At 38.5% G+C, this 22,904-nt stretch overlaps 1 protein-coding gene across 2 annotated transcripts in view; it reads right to left on the reverse strand.

Annotated features, from left to right (window-relative positions):
- The window catches only part of RFTN1 (raftlin, lipid raft linker 1), a 101,731-nt gene that overhangs the window by 27,671 nt on the left and 51,156 nt on the right, over positions 1–22,904 (reverse strand). For both annotated transcript variants that reach the window (XM_061351043.1, XM_061351044.1), the window contains 3 exons: positions 20,509–20,617; positions 4,484–4,907; positions 335–538 (listed from right to left, as the gene is read on the reverse strand). In XM_061351043.1, the coding sequence (XP_061207027.1) occupies positions 335–538; positions 4,484–4,907; positions 20,509–20,617 (737 nt within the window). The remainder of the gene's footprint in view (positions 1–334; positions 539–4,483; positions 4,908–20,508; positions 20,618–22,904) is intronic.

Raw genomic sequence — 22,904 nt, forward strand, 5'->3', positions numbered from 1 at the left:
GAAAGCCACTCTTCCATGTATGTCATCTGCTTTACAGTCTTATTAATTTAATTCATTTTACTTGGTACTGTTTATTAACTCTGTCTACTTCAGCAATTACAGGATCATCTCTAGTATGTTTATAAAATACAATACATTATCTGTTTTCCTTATTCAAATGCCAAAATATTTCCTGTGCTTTCATTCCATTGCACTGAAATAGGCTGATCTAAAACAAATCTACCCCAAGCCTACGCTAAAGCACCTCCCAAATGCCTTCTCTTCAAAGATAATGACCCCTATTAGAGGAGAAAGGAAAATAATCACAGCGTAATGCTTTCTGTAATTTCCATACCATTTACCGTTCCAAGGCTGAAGATGGCATTTACCAACGAGCCTCCTTTCCTGAAGTGATCTGTCATGTGCTCCAGCCAATTTGCTTCTAAGCTGTTGACAGTCTGCCCATTCCTGGAGATCCTCATAGGGATAGTCACTGTATAATATTGGCTGCATTTTTGTAGGGTTTTAGGCTTGTTGAAAAGAGCGAAGATCTCTGTTTCTACCAAAAAGAAAAAATGGAGTAATGCAACAATTTGTATCATGATATTTGAGCTAAAACGATGTACAACCCACAGTTTGCCCTTGCCTGATTACACTGTGTAAATGCAAAAAAATACTTTGGGATGTGGTTAACTCCTTAATACATTTCTGCAGTGTCTAACATGCTAGGGTCCCAAAACCCAATATGATATTCTGACTGCTGTTACAATAATTGTTACTAATAATGGATTCACTGTTGATAACGGAACATTTAAAGACTGATGCACAACACCCCTACTGGAGTTACCAGTGTAAGCCGAGATAGGAAGACATGCTCCACAAACTACTTTAAGTATCATAGCAGTCAACAAATCACTAAAAATCAATGCAGAGAGTACCTTATTTTTCTACTGAACTGTTAAAAGAGCTGTGACACTGAGGGCAGTTCAAATATGAAATCTTACTGCAAATTTAGGAGGAAATGCATTCTGTAGCTCATGGCCATTAAGCTAAAGCATTAAGTAACTTGGTTTTGATAACAGAATGGCATAGAACTGGCAAGCAGTAGTCTTATCTAAAGAAAATACAATGAATCTTTAATGTAGCATAGAGACCATGCTAGCTGATTTGTTGATTTTCTCTGTGTCTAAGCCAAGGTGAGACATAAATACACCAGCAAATGAATTCTGAAAGTGAAATTGTGAAGGGTCTTACAAATAAGAACATTTTCTAGAGTCTGCTACATATCTTCTCCAGAATATCGTAGGAGTAGTTGATGTAGACTTACTATCACAAAAAAGTCATTGCTGACAGCAAAGCTCAGCTTTCACAGCCTTAAATTAGAAGCAAGCTGAAGTGCAGGTACAACCTTCAAATTCTCAGAAGGGTACAAATGTTAATAAAATTACCTTTTTTTTTTTTTTCATTAGATTTTACTTATTAAACGACATGGAAATGAATGGTAACATTTCTATTGATTTCCAAATACCAAGAATTCTCCCCCAAAAAGTTAATATTAAAACTAAAGACACAATATTAAATTATTTCATTCAAGAAGCTCCTCTTGTTTCCAAGGTATTACATTCTAACCACAAGTATTAAAGAAAGAGATGTCAAGAGGAATATTAAGACTGCTCTCTCACAAACGTCCCTAAGCAAGTAGTGTGTAAGTTGAAAAAGATATTAGAAGGGAGATGCTCAGAGTCAGGCTGGCAGCACTTGAAGCAGAGAGCAGGAAGCTCGCAATATAACCAAACATGAAAAAGAGACCAATCCTAACTCAGAAGAGCATACACAGAAAACTTCTATGATAATTTTGATTCTGACACCCAAAATAGAATCATGTTGGAAATGGAGATCTTTCTGGTGTGTATTAAGACATTACACTAACAATAGAAAATCACAGAACTGAAAATCCATAGGGAAATGATGATTTGTATTTTACACTGGGCTGTTGACAACATGCATTTAAGACATGTGGGACTCTATCAGTGGCTGACATAGTTTGTCATCACTACTAACTGTATACTACACCAGTCCTAACCATTGTTCAAGTAATGACTGACAACAGTTTTCACCAGCAAGCTTGACTGCTCAAGCATGGACGAAGACACATTCAGTTTGGTTCTAGGTAACAGTACTTCTGGACATACTATTGAAACATGTGTGCCTTGTTCACAGGCAAATCATTCTCCAGACTGCTTTGAACAGCCCTTTAATAAAAGGGAAAGTGTATGAGCACTATAAACTATTAAAAAAAAAAAAAAAAAAGCAGCATAAAAATAATGGTTGAATAGTGTAAGAGTTAAAATAAAGAATAAGATTAAGATTGCACATGTAGGAAGAAATATACTTTTTTCTTTTCCTGAAGTTTTATGTATGAAAGAAGGAGTTCAAAGAGTGGTAACTTCCTATGGAATAAGTAGGCTAACCAAAAAAAAACCCACCCCAAACAAAACAAAAATAAAACAAAACCCCCCAAACCCCACACAAAACAACACCCAATGCTTTATATCTTCATGTTCCCAAGGAAGGATGGAGAACTGGTGCCAAAGACTGAAATACATTTTCCATGGGAGGAAAAGGGAGTGCTGTAATAACAAAAATTCATACATGAGTAATAAGGAAATCAGCAACGTTGTACAGGCAAGAGATCCTACTGTAGGTGAGCTGTCACACAAAACTGCCTTGCCAGACTTGGAAAGCAATTGCATAATTCACCAATTAAAAAAAGAATGAGAAATAAATGAAGCCAAAAGGGACTCAGAGAAACAAAAAGAAATAAGGAAACTAAATGCATTTCTAAAATAACCTCTCTTATATGGCAAATCAGCAGCTGTAATAAAATCCCAGAGTGTTACAGACAGATAGAAGTTGGGAATACTGGAGATGATCGGCTTCACATTATGCATAAATATTAAGAACATGGTTACTTGCAACAAAAGATTTTTTGTGTTCAGTATGGAGAAGAGCATCAAAAAGATTATTAACTTGGTAGTTTAACTCTCTCAAAGACAGTGTACATAAAAAGAGAAGTAACTAGTCTGATTAGACTTGGAGATAAATAATTTAGAACTATAACACTAAGTGAGGCTTTATAATGTGTAAGATTCTAGTGTAAACCACAACATATTATTAATTTGCCTTTTTACCCAACAAAAATTGAGGAAAGTATGGTGAAAGGTTACTAGAGTGTGATCCAAATCTGATGAAAAAAGACAATCACACCATAATGCAACGGAAACCAAGACAATAGTCCAAAGAGGGTACAACACAAAGTCATTCTTGGTTCTATATAAAAAAAATCCCCAAAGGGGTTGGATTGTTTGACTGAATCTATGTAAGACATAAAGAATATGGATAAATTAAAGTCAAGGACAGTACCAGCTGAAGAAATTCCATCTATATTCCTCTTACGTAGACTGGTAGCTTGTAAGGAAAACATCAAACTGGTAAAAGAAATGAGTGTACAGAGTTTTCTAGGATCTAAGCAAATATAGGAAAGAAAAATATTTTGAGGTTTAAACTGGAATTGGGGCAAGAATTATTTACTTACGACTTCTCATTTTCTAAATTACTCTTGTCTACATCTTATTTTGAACTACAATTCCTGTTAATCACGTAACCTCCATGCAACGAACACCTTAAAAAGGGTATTTTGATACCCCAGCTGAGACTTCTGGGTTTTGATGGCATAAAATGACATTTAAAAAGGGAAGGCACACCTGAAGAGAAATACATCAAAGAAATGAAAGAAAGAAAACTGGTATATGAAGAATAAGCCTATCAAAAAATGAGCATTGCAAGACAAATTATTAGGAGCACCATTACAAAGAGGACCTTTATTTAGCAAATATGAGCCATTACAAAAATAACTGCTGTTTTCCAGCAGTTACAATTCTTACTGTAGCACTGACCCCAGCCTGTCTACAGGATACTAGGATACTTCAGAGTACAGATCACATACATTTCTGCTGTTCCTGATGTGGTTTAATTTTGGCTATCTGTTCACCTGCTACAAAGGGGCTAGCTATGATAAGGCTTTGTGACTTATTCCTTCTCTTGCTGCAAAACCTTATCAGGCAGATTAGCAGGGCTTTTTATTCAGCCAGACAAAAAGGATACAAAGATCAAGAGCTCTCAGGGTATCTCAACAAATACAGAAATAAACCAATTCAGCTGAACAGCAGATAAAAATAAATCTTTACACTCAGGCACACAAACAGGCCATAACAGAGCGGCACTTGCTTATGTCACCTCGTTAATTGCCATGAGACTTATGCTCAGTCGTTGTGAAGTGTGTAACCATGTTGAAATCAGGTTAAGAGGCTCATCTGGTGCACCTTTTCTTCGCCACTACAGCGGTAAGGTCGTCCCATCATCCCCACCCCCCAAAGGAGCTGGGAACATAATGGAAGCAATTTTAACATGGCTTTTATGTATGAGAGATCACTGCAATACTTACTGCCAGTAAGTGGTTTTAAGCATCGTGCTGGTGTTTCGTTCTCTGCAAGTCCATTTGGCTTGTCTGCTCCTTCTCTTACACTTGGGTTTGCATGTTGAAACTGTTCTTCGTTTCCCTTTGCGGACCTGAGATTCACCTCTTCGGCAGCCTGTCCTTCACCCCTCCAGTCCTCCCCGGATGGGGCACATTGGTCAGCACTTTCCTCACTCAGTGCTGGCGTACTGCATCCATTAATGCCATCTATTTTCTCGCCATCAGGTGAAGCGTGATCCTCAGGGTAATTTGAAACATTTTTGTTATCTCTTGATTGCACAGAGTTGTTACTGGTGGGTGTCAAGGAGGCGCTGACAAGACAGTTCTTTTGGGAATGGTACTGAGGTATAATTCCAACAAATTTCAAGCCTTGACTTGCAGCATCTTGAATCTACAAGTTGAAGAAGATTATATTTTTAACTGTCAAACTGTCTTAGCTAAATCGAAACACAGAAAATAACACCCTTCAAGGCAGCTAGCATGTCACTTGGCTACTTTTGTCCACTACCATAAGAAACTGTCATGTTACATTTACATAAAAAGTTACATTTTATAGAAGCAGGATGGGAAGTTCCCTAAACAATTCAAAATAATGTGAAAGTGGAGAAAAGAAATAAAAAAAACAAAGAGAGAGAAAATACCTACATATTTCTTCAGAAGGGATAAAGTATGTTTGAAAAGTTTTTTTATGCTAAACTATCAGAAGTGGTATTACTCGCAAAAAGTTTCAATATCAACCGTAAGAAGTCTGGGACTTAATATTTCATCTTCTGCTGTATTAGATGTATGATTGTGACACCTGTGCAAGGAAAAAGTTACTAATTCTTGCTGTTAAATGCACCATTATAACAACAGTTGTTGTTTGCCCTATTCTGGATTGAGATGCAAATAGTAAACATTCACATAACAACTTCCTGAAAGCAAAGCTATTTTAATATATCACTTTTGGGAAGATACAGAACTCAGAACGGAAGAAGGTATTATGAGATGAACTAGCAGAACTAAGCAGAAAAAATGTAAACTAAGGCGTGCTATTACTAATCCTTTACACTTGAGGTAAAAGAGGAAAATGAAGGAATCCAATCACAAAAGATCCTAAGAAAAAAAAAACCAAACTGGGCTAGTGGTAATGACAATTAGATAAAGTTGGAATTAACAAAGGGTAGTTTGAGGTGAAGCAATAAGAAATCTCTTCTAGGCAGACTCAGCACTACAGATGCACCATCCATTCGAGTCACTTCGCCTTACACGCCTCAAACCTAGAAGAAGCTGCAGTGAGAGCCAGACTTCTGTGAAAATGTATGTCTGCTAATTCATTTATCAGAATCCCTCACCAAAAAGGAAAGTTTTCCATGTTTCCATGTAAGTTATATTCTTCACATAACAAATGTAAACACACTTAAGGAAATGCCTTGAAAATGGAGAAATAATTCCACTTTCTCTGGATACCATGCAATTCCAGAGAGTTAAAGTGTGTTGATTATTCTCTGAAGCTCAATTTAGTAGAAACTTAAGTGAAACAGTTCAGAAACAGTTCAGGCTTTTTCTTTTTCACTTAGGAGGAAGGTCATTTCTCCATCTTCTCTACCCAGAATTATTTTTTTTTAATAATGAATCATCCATCTACTTCCTGGCAACGTGTTACTGTTCTGAACACACAAACCTACAGATGACACCTGATCAACAAGAACTTCCTCTTTCACTACTATTATATTTTCCATATTAAATTAATTCTTGATTTCGTGATCACAGGAACTTAAAGAGTGCTCTTCAGGAAACAAGGCAATGGGCTTCCCAGGTGTTTAGCCTGGCGAACATGGGAGGTTGACCCACCTAGAGTTCATTGCTAAAGAGGGCAATAACCTCCAAATAAAAACACTACTAGCAGTATCCTGGTCAAATACCTGTCTACACAGGATATTAGCATGTAAGTAGCTTGCTCAGAAAGGCTGACGTGACTGATAATGTAGACGCATTCATAATATGCTTAATGGTCCTGACTCACTGTTGTAACTATACAAATACTTTTTTATACAGTCAAGGATAGACTTACAAATTCAGTCCACCTACTATCCCTAATCTATAGACATATCACTACATTTGTTTAGTAGGTTGCAGGGCAGCTAATTATAGGAATGTAACCAGTATACAACTGTTAAGACTTTGAGGATAGTACATATGTAGCGATTTTATTGCTCCTGGTCAATAAAGACTGCTTGTCAATCTACAGCAGACTCTCTCACGCTGTGATTTGGATGAGAACAGCTTTCACAGCTATTGTAGCAATGTTTTACAATCTTGGCTCACTCAAAAAAAAAAAAAAAAGTGTTTGAAAGTGTTTGTTCTAAGGAATACCTGATGCTGAGGTTTTTCTTCTGAGGCTCTTGTTCTCAGAATAGAAACGGGAGGAACAAAGGACCAAGTGATAGCTTAAACTGCAGTAGCCTAACAGCTTAGCAGAAAGACTGGGAAAAGAGACTGTGTCCTCAAGGTCTTGCCCTTAAGGAAAACAGTATTATACAGAATACAGAAAAACCTATATTTCAAATTTTCCCAATTACATGAGGGGGAACCAAGCATCTCATTATTTTCAATAAAGCCAATTTAGCAGGAAATGTTACATCAACAGGGCAATGTGAGCTGCAGAACAGCAAAGTGATGTATCAGCAGATGTGAATAGTGTTTCCTTCCAACTTTCCACAAGATCATGGAGAGGCTAACTCTCATCATAAATAAAGTACAAAGTCCAAAAATTTCCAAACTGAAATATCAGTTTGATTCTCCATCATCCTGTGGAGAGTTAAATAGTACCAAATTGGAGATGCCTTCACATGCAAACCAAATTATGCCATCCACTATACATTCACATTTCCTGTTTCCTGGATGTAAAATACTGAATATTTGAATATTAAAAAAACCACCACAAACCAACAAAAAAACCTCAACCCTTCCCCACTCCCTCCAAAAACAGAAAACCAGAACGAAACCCTAAAACAAAACCCAGGCTTAAACAAGCCCAAGCCTTAGTACCTGAACAGGTCATACCCCAGAGCTACCATGTTAGAAAGGCTGTTTCTACCAGCCACCTGCGGGTTTTGGACCTTTTGAGGCATCCTGCACTGGTTCACTCAGATATGTCTATTCCACCCTTTTGGGAAAACAGCAGATGTAAGAAAGAGGGCAACCAACACATGTCACAAAGCAGGGGCAAAGCTTCATTGAGTGGGAAGAACATGATGCTACTGTGACAGCGCAGATAAGCACCATCAGTTGTCTCTATGTGCCAGTTTAGAAGACTAACCAAGGTCTTTGTCGTACTACCTTGTATGACTACATGAGAGGAAAAAGCATAAAAAGCAGACCAACTGCATCTTCATCACTCACCACACCAGAAAACAAGTTGGATTAAAAATGCCCTTATGTTAGGTGATCCACACTAATTTAAATCGTTTTGCTGGCCGTATGTATTTTAAACATGCTACAGACTTGCTCTTTACATCCTGGGAAATTTTAAAAAGGGAAATTCCAACAAAATAAAAAAAAATAATTCTTTGGTTCTTTTCCCCAGAAAGGAACAGAAACTTTTTTACTGTCTGATTAAGTGCTGGCTGGATGATATTAACCACAAATACAAGAACAGGTCTTCATCACAAAAGATGCTATTGTTCAACAACAGAAGCAGAACGTAACTCATTTAACTCATTAAATCCCCAAGTGGGTACATCCAAATTTGTTTATAACCATCTTACAACAAATTAGATTTATGCCAGTTTAAAAATAGAACCTGCTTAAAAAAGGGGTGAAATTTCAAGTGTACAGAGGGCTGAGGCACTTAAAGAATTTAATGTCATCGCTGTAATTTGCTTGATTAGGAACCTGGCATTTTCCTTGAGGGGGAGAAAAAGACAGATTTAGCCTTTGCTATCTGTGGAATAAATTTCAAATCTCCCACTAACTCTAGCAGGTATAGGAACAAGCACCAGGGCCAACCCCGATGTGACTATCCTAACTGAATTTTAGCTGAGGCACTTGAGTTAACATTCTTACCATTTGTGAAGTGTTAGTGTTTATTTCAGAAGTGAGTGACCCTTCTTTTTATATTGCATTTGCAAAAAAGGAACCTTCAGCAGCACAAAGCAGTGTCACTAAATATTATGTTGATGTAGCAAATTTATGTTCCATCTTTTCAAATACTTCTGGTTCAAAAGAAGGGTCCCTACCTAATTAGAAAATGGCTGAGAGCCTAATTTAAAGATCTGTAAAACCACATCTGGCAACAGTATGGCTAAATGATGAAATCCTCTTTTCTGGAAACTACCTGCTTTTAAACTATAGGCCTCCCAGTCATGAAAGAAGTGCAGAGATTCCAGGCTGAAGCTTATTTTGAACAGACACATACAGGTTTTCATTTCAAGTCTATTTAGAATAAAGACACTTGGCAACTTAGAATCATAGAATAGTTAGGGTTGGAAAGGACCTTAAGATCATGAAGTTCCAAACCCCCTGCCATGGGAAGGGACACCTCACACTAAACCATATCACCCAAGGCTTTGTCCAACCTGGTCTTGAACACTGCCAAGGATGGAGCATTCACAACCTCCGTGGGCAACCCATTCCAGTGCCTCACCACTCTTCCCAGGCCACCTGCCCTTGCTTCCACCCTTCATAAGCCTCTTTTTTCATCTGAATTTTCCTCAGCAGCTCCTTATCCATCCAAGGTCTCCTGGCCCTCCTGCTGCACTTCCTTCTAGTTGGGATGCAGCACTCCTGAGCTTGTAGCAGGTGATCCTTGAATATCAACCAACAGTCTTGGGCACCCCTGCCCTCTAGGGCTATAGCCCATGGAACCTTACTAAGCAGGTTCCTGAAGAGGCCAAAGTCTGCTCGCTTGAAGTCCAGGGCATTGAGCTTGCTGCACACTCTTCTCACTGTCCTGAGGATCTCAAATTCGACTATCTCGTGGTTGCTGCATCCAAGGCTGCCCTGGAATGTCACCTTTCCAACGAGCCCTTCCCTGCTGGTGAGCATGAGGTCAAGCATGGCACCTCTCCTTGTTGGCTCCTCTATTATTTGCAGAAGGAAGTTGTCTTCCACACAATCGAGGAACCTCCTGGATTGCTTGTGCCGGGCCGTACCGTCATTCCAACAGATGTCAGGGTGGTTGAAGTCCCCCATGAGAACAAGGGCCTGCAAGTGTGAGGCTGTTCCTATCTGTCTATAGAGTGCTTCATCCACAGGTTCTCCTTGATCAGGCGGTCTGTAACATATCCCCACAGTAATGTCTCCCATCGCTGTTTTCACTTTAACCCTGACCCACAAACTCTCTGTTAACTGCTCACCTGTCCCCAGACAGAGTTCCATACACTCCAGCCTATCCCTAACATAAAGGGCAACTCCCCCTCCGTGCCTGCCAGGCCTGTCTTTTCTAAAGAGTCTGTAACCTTCCATTCCAACACTCCAGTCATAGGAGCCATCCCACCATGTTTCTGCGATGCCTATTACATCATACCCGGGTAGACGTGCACACATCTCTAATTCCTCTTGTTTGCTCCTCATGCCACGGGCGTTTGTATAGAGGCATCTGAGCCGAGCTCCAAATGAAGCCCACTCATTGGCTGGAATATCTCTACATTGCTCTGAGCATTTATTATAGGTGCTGGCAACTGACTGGGTGTGTTGGGATGGAATGATGCTCCCCTCCCCCAGCACAGGTAGTTTAAAGCCTCCTTGACCAGTCTGGCAAGCCTCCTACCAAAGCTGCTCAGACCAGCTCCACCAGCCCCCAGTAGACCTGGCCTACAAACTTGGGTCCCGTCTTCAAGACACCCAAACCCCTGACTGTGACACCACCCTTTTAACCATTTATTAACCTGGCTAATCCTCCTAGCTTTTTTTAGGTCCTCCCCTGTATCCTGGAGAACTGACGGAAAGACAATCTGCGCTCCAGAGCCCTTAACCACCTCTCCCAGGGCTCTGTAGTCCTTCTTTATGTTCCCCAGACTGCTGCTGCCTATATCACTAGCACCCCCATGTATCACGAGAAGCGGGTAATAGTCTGTGGGACTTACTAGGGCAGGAAGCCTCTATGCAGCATCCCTGATCTGTGCCCTGGTAGGCAACACACCTCCCTTGAGACCTGGTCAGGCCGACAGACGAGTGCTTCTGTCCCTTTCAAAGTAGATTCCCCTACTACTACGACCCACCACTTTTTCCTGGCAGCACCAGTAGAGATCTTCTTTACTAGTGCATCGTTGTATGGTTCACATATTGTTTGTGAGTGTACATTTCTTGCTGTATCATCAGCTCCATAATAATTTCCTATTCATAGTCAGCATGATGTTCTTACTTATAAATACAGAAGCTCAAGGATATAGATCCCATGCTGAACAGAATTATATACTTTTGTCAGCTTTGGCAATTGCATACAGGGTGATACTGTACATTTCTCCCATGGGATGGCACACAGCAAATCAAAACACTTCCCACAAGCTTGGGATTGTATTCCACCCACACCAATAAACATGGGAAATAACGCAGAGCAATTTAATAGTGAGGATCTCTCCCTTGGATAGGGATTTTCAAACAAATGATGTAATAAAACAAGTATAAGGAATTTCTTTTCATCCTGTACTCCAAGAACTGGACATTTTTTTGGGATGCATCTAGAAGAAAACCAGTTTTACTAGTTTATGTCATCAGGGCACTCCAGTTTATAGTAGTCCTAAATGCTCTCAAGGCTTACACTTCCTGATCGCCTGGAAAAAAAGACCTTAAAAACCTAGGCACCAGGACTGAACCTTTCATTAACAGGTTTGCTGTATGGTTCATGATATAACAAGATACTGAAAGAATGTTTCAGCAACCCAGAAAGGACTGCTATTAAAATAAAAACAAATAACAGAAAGAATTTACAAAGCGCACACGTAGCCAAAATGTACTTTGAGAAAAGAGAACATTCTCTAGGAGCAAAGTGGTCAGATGCATTCAGTTAGCTCCACAGTGACCTAAAGGAAGAAAAACTGCTACTTAGTCTTACTGATGGCCAAACATATGGCCTTTGAAACAATAGCTGTTTAATTTGCTCAGAGCTATTTAAACCAAGTATGAACTGTCGTAGCCAGTAAAAAAAATGCTTGTTTGTCTGTGTGTTATTTGGTTGTTGTTTTTATAAGAACAATGTTAGAGGCATTAGATCTCATAACGTGCACCAGGAACAAGATCACTGTATTTTTCTACCTTATTTTTAGGATTCAAGCAAATCTCCTATGACATAGCACCAGGGATCTGCATGCAAAGAACATGATCTTGTGATTTGAGGAGAACACTATGTACTTGCATGCCAGGAGCTGGAACTGGAAAAGGATGTTCAGGACTGCACTCATTAGTATTTAGTAGTACATGTTTCATCATAAATAACTGCACATCTCCCTTCTAGTTTGTTCATTTATGAAAACAGATGTTTAAAATTAAGACAGGCTTTTAGTTTGCCTCTGCTACTTTCTGTAGGTCTCACATGAGAAGAAGGAACAGTCATCAAGAGTTAGTGTTTATTTTAAAACCAACTAAGCTTAGCTAATGTTCTGAAGGAGAGGTTTAGTTCTTTCTGAACAACTCAAAACTTCTGCAACTTTGGCATTTTTGCATCTCTAATGGTGTGTTACAAAAGAGATAATTCTACTAATCAAACAGCAACTGCAAAACATTTATCTGTTGTTACTCTGACTCTGTTTCACTACTTGCAGATTTCCAAACCATGCAACCTTTCTGACTAGGATGCTGACACTGAAGTTTGTACTTCCCATGCATTTTTAACCTTTTCCAGTTTATACTTGGCAATCTGAATTTGAGATAGATAGTTCATGTTCGTATAAGTAGATATAAATGTAGCTTTTAGAAAGTCAAATCCTGATGTGCATTCAGGCTCTCAAATTATCAAGTATTTTCACTATCAATTATATCAAAATAGGCCATCAGGGATGAAAGACTGGAGGGATGCCTTGAGAAATGTTACCATAATCCCAAACCACAGTGTCACACTTTAAGCAGTGTTGGTGACAGTGTTTATGTTGGTACTTCCAGTGAAACCTTGACCTCAATATTACTGCTTAGGAACTTTAGATAAGACTCTTAGATTGAAGTTGACAGACTCAAGAGAAGATAACAGAGTTCAAAACCAAACCCAGAAGCTAAAAACTAGTTTATTGAAGAAAGAGATGTACGCTACCTTTCTGTCTCTACAGTACACAGCCCATTCAACAGAACCGTTGACTTGACATTTTAAGCTCCCTTTGCATTTGTGGTAGAGCATTAACAAAGCACTGAAGACGAAAAGAAAGCAAGCTTTGCAGTTGTATAGCATGCTCAATGGTAGTAACTTCTGCAAAAGGGAACCGAAAGCTACAAACAGAACAGGGAGAAATGTAGTAAAGCAAGTAGCTACTGCAACTTACTGCTATGCTGAATAAAACAGAAGATAGGCTCTTAAGACAGTGCTGCCAACAGCTATAAAGTTACAGCAAGCTATACGTCTCCTGCTACTGGAGCTAAGGCAGGGATCAGAGTAACCACTTGAAACTCCTCTTCAGCTTGTGTTAGCTGTACATTTATTCCTGAGAACAATATCTTCTACTAAACATGCAGTAAAGTATGGTGCAAGTACATTTCTTCCTTTCAGCATACCTCACTAGATGACAGTTCCTGAAACCACAATGTCTCATCCTCTGTGGTCCTGAGTGCAATGATTCTTCTCAAATTATTAACTTATTTTGGCATCTGTTCCTTCACAGAGCTGGCAAAGGGTAGACATTGTTGGACACAGGCTACAAAGGTTCAGTGACTGTGGTACCTGCCCAAAAGCTATGTAACAGACATGCATCCTCCCATCCTTGCCTAAACTCTGAAAAGAAATCCTGAAATTACCCACATCATTTGGGGTTTATTCCCTAAAAAGTGATTTTGACCTGGGATAGACTGCTACGGAATAGCCAGCTATGCTCATTCAACCTAAATACAGGTGTAGAAACTCTGTCCCAAGCACTTGCTCTAGAGAAAAGCATTTTCAACATACAGACCATGTCTTGTGCATGAATCTTGTGACAGAAACTCCTATACTAATGTGTGAACATAAGCAAGGGGAAAATAAAGCTTTATAGAGGTGGACGGTTGAGTGTTGTATCTAACAACTGTTTTAGCTGGATGAACACAATTCAGTATTCTTTGTAGAACACAAGAAAACGTTTATTTGTGATCAAACAGCACGAACGTGGTTCAAAACTGGGACACTGGTTTAGTCCATCTCTGTCCTAAGCAATGTAAACAAAAACCCCCCAAAAGGTTCAGGACAACAGGAACAGCTTAAAAATGAAGATTTCAGTCTCAAACTTACAGACTTTGCATTTAATTTGCAGGGAAAAAATTCTTTTATCTTTTTTATCAACCCAAGTGTGTTTCTTTAAAATCACATTGTTTCATCAAGCCATCTGCTACTTGTAGCCAAAATTACAATTTGAACAATTTGCCCACATTTTATTTTAGTACTGTATAAAATATTATACTATTTATTGTTATTTTTAAAGAGATATTTTTCCCACCAGACAGAAGTGGGATCATTAAAAACAGCTACATACTTTATAACATCTATTTTTATCCTGGTCAAGAGGATGACTCTGAAAGCTGCTGGGGGCAAAGGATTAGAAAAGCACAACCAGGCTCCTGGGAGAGTCCTGAAAATAGTTTTGCAATGTTCATGGAAGATATATATCAACACCACTCTTACAGGGCTTAGTCAAAAGAACACAAGTTGAAAGAAGCTTAACCAGGAACAGATGTTTCCTTTCACACCAGGCTGTTCAAAATACAGTATATGCTATTTTTTGCCATCTCTTGTTATATATCCACTTACAAAATGTTAACAAAATGCACTTTAATAAATATTATCCCAGCAGGTCACAAACAGACGAACCATTGATGTTAGTCTCAACTTCTGCTTCATGACCACATCTACTTCTAAGATCCAAATACTTACAAATAAAATAGGTGCTCTGTTTGCAATGAAAACATGTAGAAAACAAAGCAGTCAGCTAAGTGCTCTGCAATGGTTTTCATTACGATGTGCTAAAGAAATAAATGTTGTATTGTTTTTTTGCAAAAGCCATGAGAGTGGTTTTCAGGTGGGAATTTTTGGGTTTGTTTTAAGGATGAAAATGATTTTAGAGAGGGTTGAGATGACGTGTAGATAAGTAAACCCAGGTAATAAACAGTACTCTGGAGGGGTCACTTTCTAGCCACAGAAGTAAATTTGAACCGCTTATTCGTTTGAAGAATGATCCTCTGAGAAATATTAAAGACTCGATTTTCTCCCTCTTCTATCTTTTACCGCTACCTGCTCTGACTGTATAACCTGCAGGAGATTTCTGAATAGGCCAGCTAAAACATATCTAAAATAATGTTTAGGATTACAATAACCACCTAAGGAACTCTGGCATCAACAGAGCAATCAGAGACTTCACAGAAGAGATCCCTGTAAGACTAGCAACAGTCAGGAGTCTAGTGCTCTTCAGAACATGTTAAGCTGCATCTCTTTGTTCCTTCTAAAAAAGAAATCTCAGGGCCAAGATTAAGAGTTGAAGAATAAAAAATGATGAACAAAAGGAGACAAGAATGTGAGAAATACTGGAACAGCTGTATAAAACCCAGTATTTCCTTAGTGATTAGAAATAGAAGTAAAAACGATACAAGATTAGCAATTTTCACATTCATTTTATCTAGAATATTTCAGACATTTTTCTTCTCATTTGCTTGTCAGACTATTACAAACACAATTATGTAAAGTACATATTATTATGGACAAATTTGTCTTATGACTCACTTTTTATCTTGCACATCTTTTTGCCATTTCATAGTTAGATGCTGAAGAGAGTTTTAAAACTCAGAAACTGAGAGCTCAAAATCATTTAATACTGCTCTCACACAATATATGGCTATATGAAGTCCTTTGTTTTGATCATGTAAAACAAAAATGTTCATTCTGATGTGAGCAAATTTGTCAGAAGTAAACAAAGTGCCAAGTCTGGGCTGAATCACTCCCTTGACTATGAACACCTACAGAAAACATTTAAAAAGATCCTGAAAATTCATATAGAAATCCAGTTTTTATCTTATAGGAGAAACAGAAATCCTCCTAAATATTCCAACCCTGCTTCTACCTAGCAACTTAAAAGAAGAAGGAGAATTAACCTTTTGCAGCAGTACTGATATAAAAATTTTTCACTAATTACAGATATAACATTACCCTCCAGAAAATGATGCGCATGACCTAAGATGGCAGTTACCTTGATAATATCAAACCAGCTACACATGAATGGAGGGAAAAAACAAGAAAGTAGGAAAGGAAGTATCTCAGTAGTTTGATGAAAACATCAGTATGGAGAAACGTGCAGTGAGACTGACCTATGGTTGTCTGGGGCGTGTAGCAGTTTCTTACCCATCCACTCAGCCTGTCTCCTGCCTGCTGCTCCTTTCAAAGGAGTGAGGGCAGATGAAGGGCAGGAGGACTGAACCCGTTCAAGAATGTCTCACCTTTCAGAAGCGCACTAAGCAAGTTCAACTACAGTTTAAACTTGTTGGTAGAAATGTGTATTAATTTTCAGTCCATAAACGAACACTTGAAACATACTAATTCTTCATGCTACTTCTATTCCTGAGAACATTTTCTTTTTTTAAGAGACATCCAGAAAAATTCCAGCAAATACCAGTTCATACTATATATTCCATAAAACTGGCACAAGGGCTCAAATATAGTAGATGTTTTCAGCAATACAGGATGTGGGCTCTTCATACAAATGTTAGTATTGTATAGCCTGCCTTTCAAAACAGTCCAATTCCTTGTGCAACTTGCCTTTGCACCAGAGAGAACTGCTGGTCACTGTTTCAGATGCCAACTCTAGAACAAATACATAGGTAGCAGTGTCCCTGGAAAGTGTTTTTTTGGCACATTCCTCCCAGGGGTCCCACTTTCTTAAGTCTAAGAGGTATTTTCAGTTCCTTGGCCTACCAGTGCTATTACTAGAAAACAAAGGTTAACAAACTTACAGGCAAAGTCATTACTGCAGGAGTCAATATTATTTCTAAGGTACTTTGGACTACAGTTGTTCAGAGGACCACTTAAGGGAGTGACAAGTTACTGGCAGCTTTTGAGCTAGTGCTGGTGACAGCATCTGTATGCTCACTGAACTTCATCAAGACTATGAACAGCGGGAATAGTAATGAGCAGATCTGACAAACAATCTCATATGGCAGATTCCATCTAAAGATAAGTGTGACACAGGTGTTTCAAGATAACAGTCACGTTTCAAGCTGAACTGTTCCACTTCTGAAAATGCAAAACCAATTATTCATCTGTATGGCCTTAGGTTTGTTGAAAGAAATTAGACTCATTTCTGAGTCAAGTGAGGACACAGCAGCAGGGAGAGGTCCTTGTCTAGTCAAAATCACAGAAGGAAGACGCCTGCATTTGAGTTCCAGTTAAGCTGCAGATTTTTAAACCATATTTTCCCGTGCTTATCATACATCCCTAAGGGTGTATGATATCCACAGGGGGAAGGAATATGAACTCTGCAATGGGTCAAACTGGAAAAAGAGTTAACATAAAAGAGTTTCCTTTTGACAGGGAACATTGTTAATAGACACTGACATTGTTAATAGACATTGTTAAGCAGGCAATCAAGGATACAAAGACGTGCTTCCTAATATAAAGTCAGAACCAGGAAGAAATAGTAGAGAAACTATCTTCTATTTCCTAACCTTTCACCAACACCACCAAGATATGAACACTGGTGTACAACCTTCTGCTGTTACAGTTCTTCTAGCGCACGTAACTCAGACTAATGTGGAAAAGAAAGGTCATGAGAAACACACTCAGCATTCATATATGACTGTGTATCCAAAATAACTCTTTTCTTGGGATATCAGCCTAGCTTTTTCCCTTGTCTGAGCAGATGAAAAAAAACAGGAACAGGATACACAGAAGAGAAACTAAGGAAGTAATTAAAGACAACCCCATTTTACAAGACAAGTCAAATTACTACAAAATATCATACCTTAAAAGTAACATCTCTAATTTGCAACAACTTCAGAATGATCTGAGCCACAGTGATCAGAAGTTCAGAAGTTAGCTTTGCTCATTAAAAAGCAGATGAGCAAATACTTAATCTCTGTTTTGCCTGAGAGCTAAAGACAGGAGTGCTAATACAGCAGTAAAGTACACACACAACAGCTACTTCTTTCATTGCCCAGGAATTACATGATAAAGACACCACGGGCCTGTTTGAGCTCTTTAAGACACGTGGAACCGCAGTAGATCCACACTGATACCAGAAAACAAAGAGACTGTGGTGATGTCAGTATGATTTTATGGTACCTATGCAACACTATGTCCCCAGTATTTAATTGTCTCCTGGCTCTCACCATGGTCAGAAACTGCAGTAGTGGCAGAACGTACAGAAGAAAGTATAGAACAAGGTCAGCATCTCAAAGCGCAGAGGGACCTCAGCAACAAAACACAGATTTTCCCAGAGAATCTTCTTTGGCATTTCTTCAGTGTTTTACACTCAACACTGTACTGAGACACTGCTTCAGTGAGCAAGAACCATTCTCCAGGTGAAATAACTTCCTCATTTCTAACTCATGACTCTTAAACATTTATGTGGCATTACAGAACAAGAAAAAATATATTACCTATGCTTTATGCCACTGAAAAATTGTTTTGTGTTTGCCAGGAGCAAGCAGTTAATTTTCAATATGATATACATTTTCAATGCAACAAAAAGTCAATAGAGAAAAGAAGTTATTAAAATTGCACCCTGTTCGAACTCCATGTAAACAATACTTGCTCAGCAGTGCATAATGAATACAATTAATTTTCTCAGGGTTGAGGATTTTTTTTCTAGGAAATTCACAGTTGGGAGAAAATTTTGACTTGATATTTGTTTTAAAACTCTGGCTCTTCTATTTGAAATCTATTTTTTTAAGTATAATAATTTGCAATGCAGAAAGACAATAAACCTGTGCTAAACACCTCTGCTATGAAAAGCTCTGTGATCACGGATTTGCCTATTCAATTACAACACTCTATTAACTTCAGTTGTACACCACAGTTTGAGAAGAATTAGAGGGTTGTTCTTTTTTTGAAAGAAAGCAATTGCCCCCTCTAACAGTTTACTACTTTCTTTGAAGAACATCCTTTATTTTTCATTTCTTTTGTTTGCAAACATCTGGTTTAGATGCTGTTAAAAGCAATGGACATTTTTGTTGCTCAAATTAGTTAATATGACAATTAATTCCTACTCTGAAACAAGTCCTGTTTCGCGAGTCAGATTTACATAAAAGTGTTGAGACTTTCACAGTGTGTTTAATCAGATATAGACAGTGACACAACACACACTTGACAGCAACAGCTTCAAAGACCTTCAAATTCCTCTACATCAAATAACATCTGAGGATGAGCAACATACTCAGCCTACAGAGAAACAGTAAATATACATTTTAGCTATTAAAATTTAAATTATTATCTTTCAAAAAGGCATCTTCATAACCCCATAATCAAATGGCTCCTACCAACAGAAATATTTCCATGTCTAGAAAAGTATTCTAAACAGCCTCAGAATTGGATATTTATGGAAATAAGATGACTGTTGGACTGTCATTTTGTTTTCCTGTTAGGCACACTCTTTCTGAAGTTACAAGTGCAAGAATTTTCTGTTGCAACGATGTAGAATTTTGCTACCAGTTGTGACAGATAAGCCTACATTTCTAGTCTCACTCAAAAGAACTGAAGAACACCACCAAATATGTTGAAAACAATACACAATAACTACACCAGTCTTGCCTAATTGTGAATATATAGAAATAATCCAAGATCACATCAGATCAGTAGTGCAAGAACACATGAATGATCCTGAAGTGAAATTCAGACTCAAACTTCTATATATTATTAAGCATTCCGAAAACTTCAGTTTGTTCTGATACCAAAATCTATGTATCTTTAATTATGATGACAACGATCAGATAGTCACAGCTGCATTATTTTTAATCCATTGTTTACGATTCATAGTAAAAACGAAACACTGAACAGGAGTGTAGTCTGTCAAGCTGAGTCCCTCTCAAGCTCATACAGCCTGTGCTGCAATTTGTTCTACAAAATTTTCTTAACTATTAGTTATCACTGCAAGATGGATTAAAGTGAGGGGAGTATGCCTACTCACAGTATTCTTTCACCATGTGGCTAAGTAAATATGGTATTTAATGATAGTTTTTGTAACATGCAAAAGGACACAACAGATGCTGCAGTATTTGAAAGATGCCCAATGAATCTGTCTTCACTAAAATGGACATAACCTGCTAATTTCCAGTCTGGCAGAATATTACAGCATCAAAAATAATTGTAAAAAGAAGGAACCAAATAAAGAATTGTAGGGTTCTCTTCAAACTCTCCAGTATATACAGAAGTTTCTTGAAAACAACAAAGGGATGACCCTCAGGATCTAAGTTACCATCCCCGACTGCTAACATCATGTGAAACTGAAACAAAACTAATCTGGGGGATTTTAGGTGTTAACAGGCCTTTTAGCTACAGTACTATCCAACAGGGTATTTTTACACTAAAATAGAAATAATATATATTGTTTCAACTTAAAATGTGATCCATTATAGGATTATCTCCTACTGTCTTAGTTGATATCTGTGAGAGGTCACTGTCCTGTGATACTACAAATCATTTTCTTGTAACAATCAGACTTGTTTCTCCCAATTATATAAGGGTATAATTAGCTTTCAGATACTTAAAATTACAAAACCACTGCACAAAGTGGGCACATACCCCTCTTGTCAGACTGACAGAACTAGCAGCAGTAATTATAGTGCAAATAAAAAGATACTCTGCTTTGGGGGTTGCCTCTCTTCCTCTCCCCCTCCCCCCCCCCTTTTTTTTTACTCACTTTCTTAATAAAATCAGGAATCTCCTTTTTGTCTGAAAGTTGGTTTAAAGAGGAGCAGCACTCCACCTCCAAGATATATCCTTCACTATGGATGTCACCTTTTGAAGACCTACAGAGGCAGATAGAAAAAAAAAGAATCAGTTTCTGTTGTAAAGATTGGACACCAAGACGTTCCCTTTTTAAGTATTTCTCATGGACAGATAACCTTCAGACAAAACTTCAGTTCCAATTCATTCACTCCATTCAGCTCCACACAGTTCTGACAAGTGGCAGCTACAGCATCTCACCTGCTTGCTAGGTAAGGAAATCATACTAATAACTGTGGATGGTGGAATGCCTCAGGGACTTTCAAATTTCTTAATCTGTCCAAGAAACACTCTGTCAGCCTGGCATCTATGGCCAATGCCAAGGAAATGTCCAGATGAGGTAACTCAGAATAGTCAGAAAGCAGGCTCCAATGCAGCAGGCTGACAGATGCTCTGGACCCCAAAGGGCAGCCTGATGTAGGATGTGTTTCACAGACAGTAATTAAAGGAATCCCTGCTCTTATCTGCCACCATTCCAAGTCAACATTTAAAAACCAGTGGCTAACTAAAGTAATCTATTCTTCACTCTTACCTTACGCTTTGTTGTTGACAAAAGTAAAGCTATGTCTCTTTCAGAAGACACTAACTCCTAAAATAATTCAAAGTGTATGGCATCTGCCATATACAATTTGAAATTGTATATACATATATACAGATATACAATGCAGAACGGATACATATATATAGAGAGACAATGCAGAACAAATCAGTACTATGGAAATATGGTATCAGTCAAAATATGCCAAGGGGAAGTTTGGAAGTTATTCTGAACTATCTTAACAAACTGTCCATAGGCATGCAGTGTAAGGCAGTGCTACTGAAGACAGTTTTTATCTCCTTTATCTCATATTTTTTGAAAGAAAACTTACATGCCTGATCAACAGAGAAAACCTAGAGAATCATTTATCAGTTCTTTAGGAGAACACATTGAGGAATGTAGAAAAATGAAAGCTATCATATGATTATTGGGATTAGTTACAAAGTAGTTATCTTAACATCCCATATGGAGAATCCAAAGATCTAGTTTGAAGTACAGAACTAATCCTGGCCAGCATTCATGTGATGCAGTGGGTACCTACTGGGCAGGAAGAAAGATGCAGAAGCATGAACCAAGAGTGCTGAGGAAGCAAGGCTTCCTAAAATAACAAGAGGGCTTTGCAGGTTTGCCATGCTAGCAAAAGCAAGTCTGTGTAGAAGCCCTGTTCTGGGGATTGAGAATGGGTGACATGTAAAGCATGCTTCAGCTACAGATGGTCCCAGGGGCTTTCCCGAGATGCTAACAGCTCCTCAGAGCCACGAGATGCGTAGGCTGCCGAATGTAAACTGGCAGTGTGTTTCCTAGGCAATGCTGCAGAAACTTTCTGACATACCACATTATATGGTATTTTGTACTTGATCCTCCCACTTTCATAGGGGCTGCACTCTCACTTCCTTTCTCTTATCTCACTTACACATAGGACAGGCAGTACCAGACTGTGAATTGTTTGGGAACACTCAAGTCTTTTCCCTACTTGTTTTTTCCCTCCTTCCTCATAAGGAGTGGTTCTCACAACTTGTGGTCCTGTTCTGTTCTTGATTCTTGACAGAAAATAGAACACTGCTGGAAACTCTCAAAACATCTTCAAAGGATTTACAAAAATCATTACAGGGGGACTTGAAAGTTTTTCATCACTACTTCTCTGAAACACACATAGAGAAATTAATTTAAGCAGCAAAGAACAACTTTGTCAAGAAAGCAAACACACAAAACAACAAAAAAACCCACCCAATTTTTGTGAGGGGAGCACGTGAACTGCAGACAACCATTTTTGCTGTTCTAGATAGTCTAGAACAAGAGTAGGTAAGTCTATGTAATTTATTCTGTGCAGATTTTCTGCCACAGATGAACTCCATGAATTCAAGAACATAATAATACACTTTAAAAAGTCTAATGTACTTACTGCTCTACCTACATTTTTTTCTAAAATCTATATATGACCAACTGGAAACGTAGCCCTGATGTTATCTAGCCACAATAGAATGATGGAAATATAGAAATAAATAAGTATGAGCTGGGGCTCTCTAATGCTCTAGCAGTCAATACAACAGCAAAACTGCTACTGGATATTGTAATGCGAAGTCCATACAACATCAAATTCTCCAGTGCTTCAGTGGTTTTAAAGCTCCAAACCAGAAGTGGGTTACCAGGTACAGGCAGCAATGGAATAAGCCCTTTTTAGACAACCAATCCCAACTCGGGGGAACACCACCAAACCTCTACAAACATGAGAACCAAACGCCTCCCCCATTTCCCTTGCTGGAACAACCCAC

Source organism: Neopsephotus bourkii, unplaced genomic scaffold (genome assembly GCF_033783945.1).
Source record: "Neopsephotus bourkii isolate Nb327-2 ecotype Australia unplaced genomic scaffold, CSIRO-AGI_Nbou_v1 NB_549, whole genome shotgun sequence".
Lineage (NCBI taxonomy): Eukaryota > Metazoa > Chordata > Aves > Psittaciformes > Psittacidae > Neopsephotus > Neopsephotus bourkii.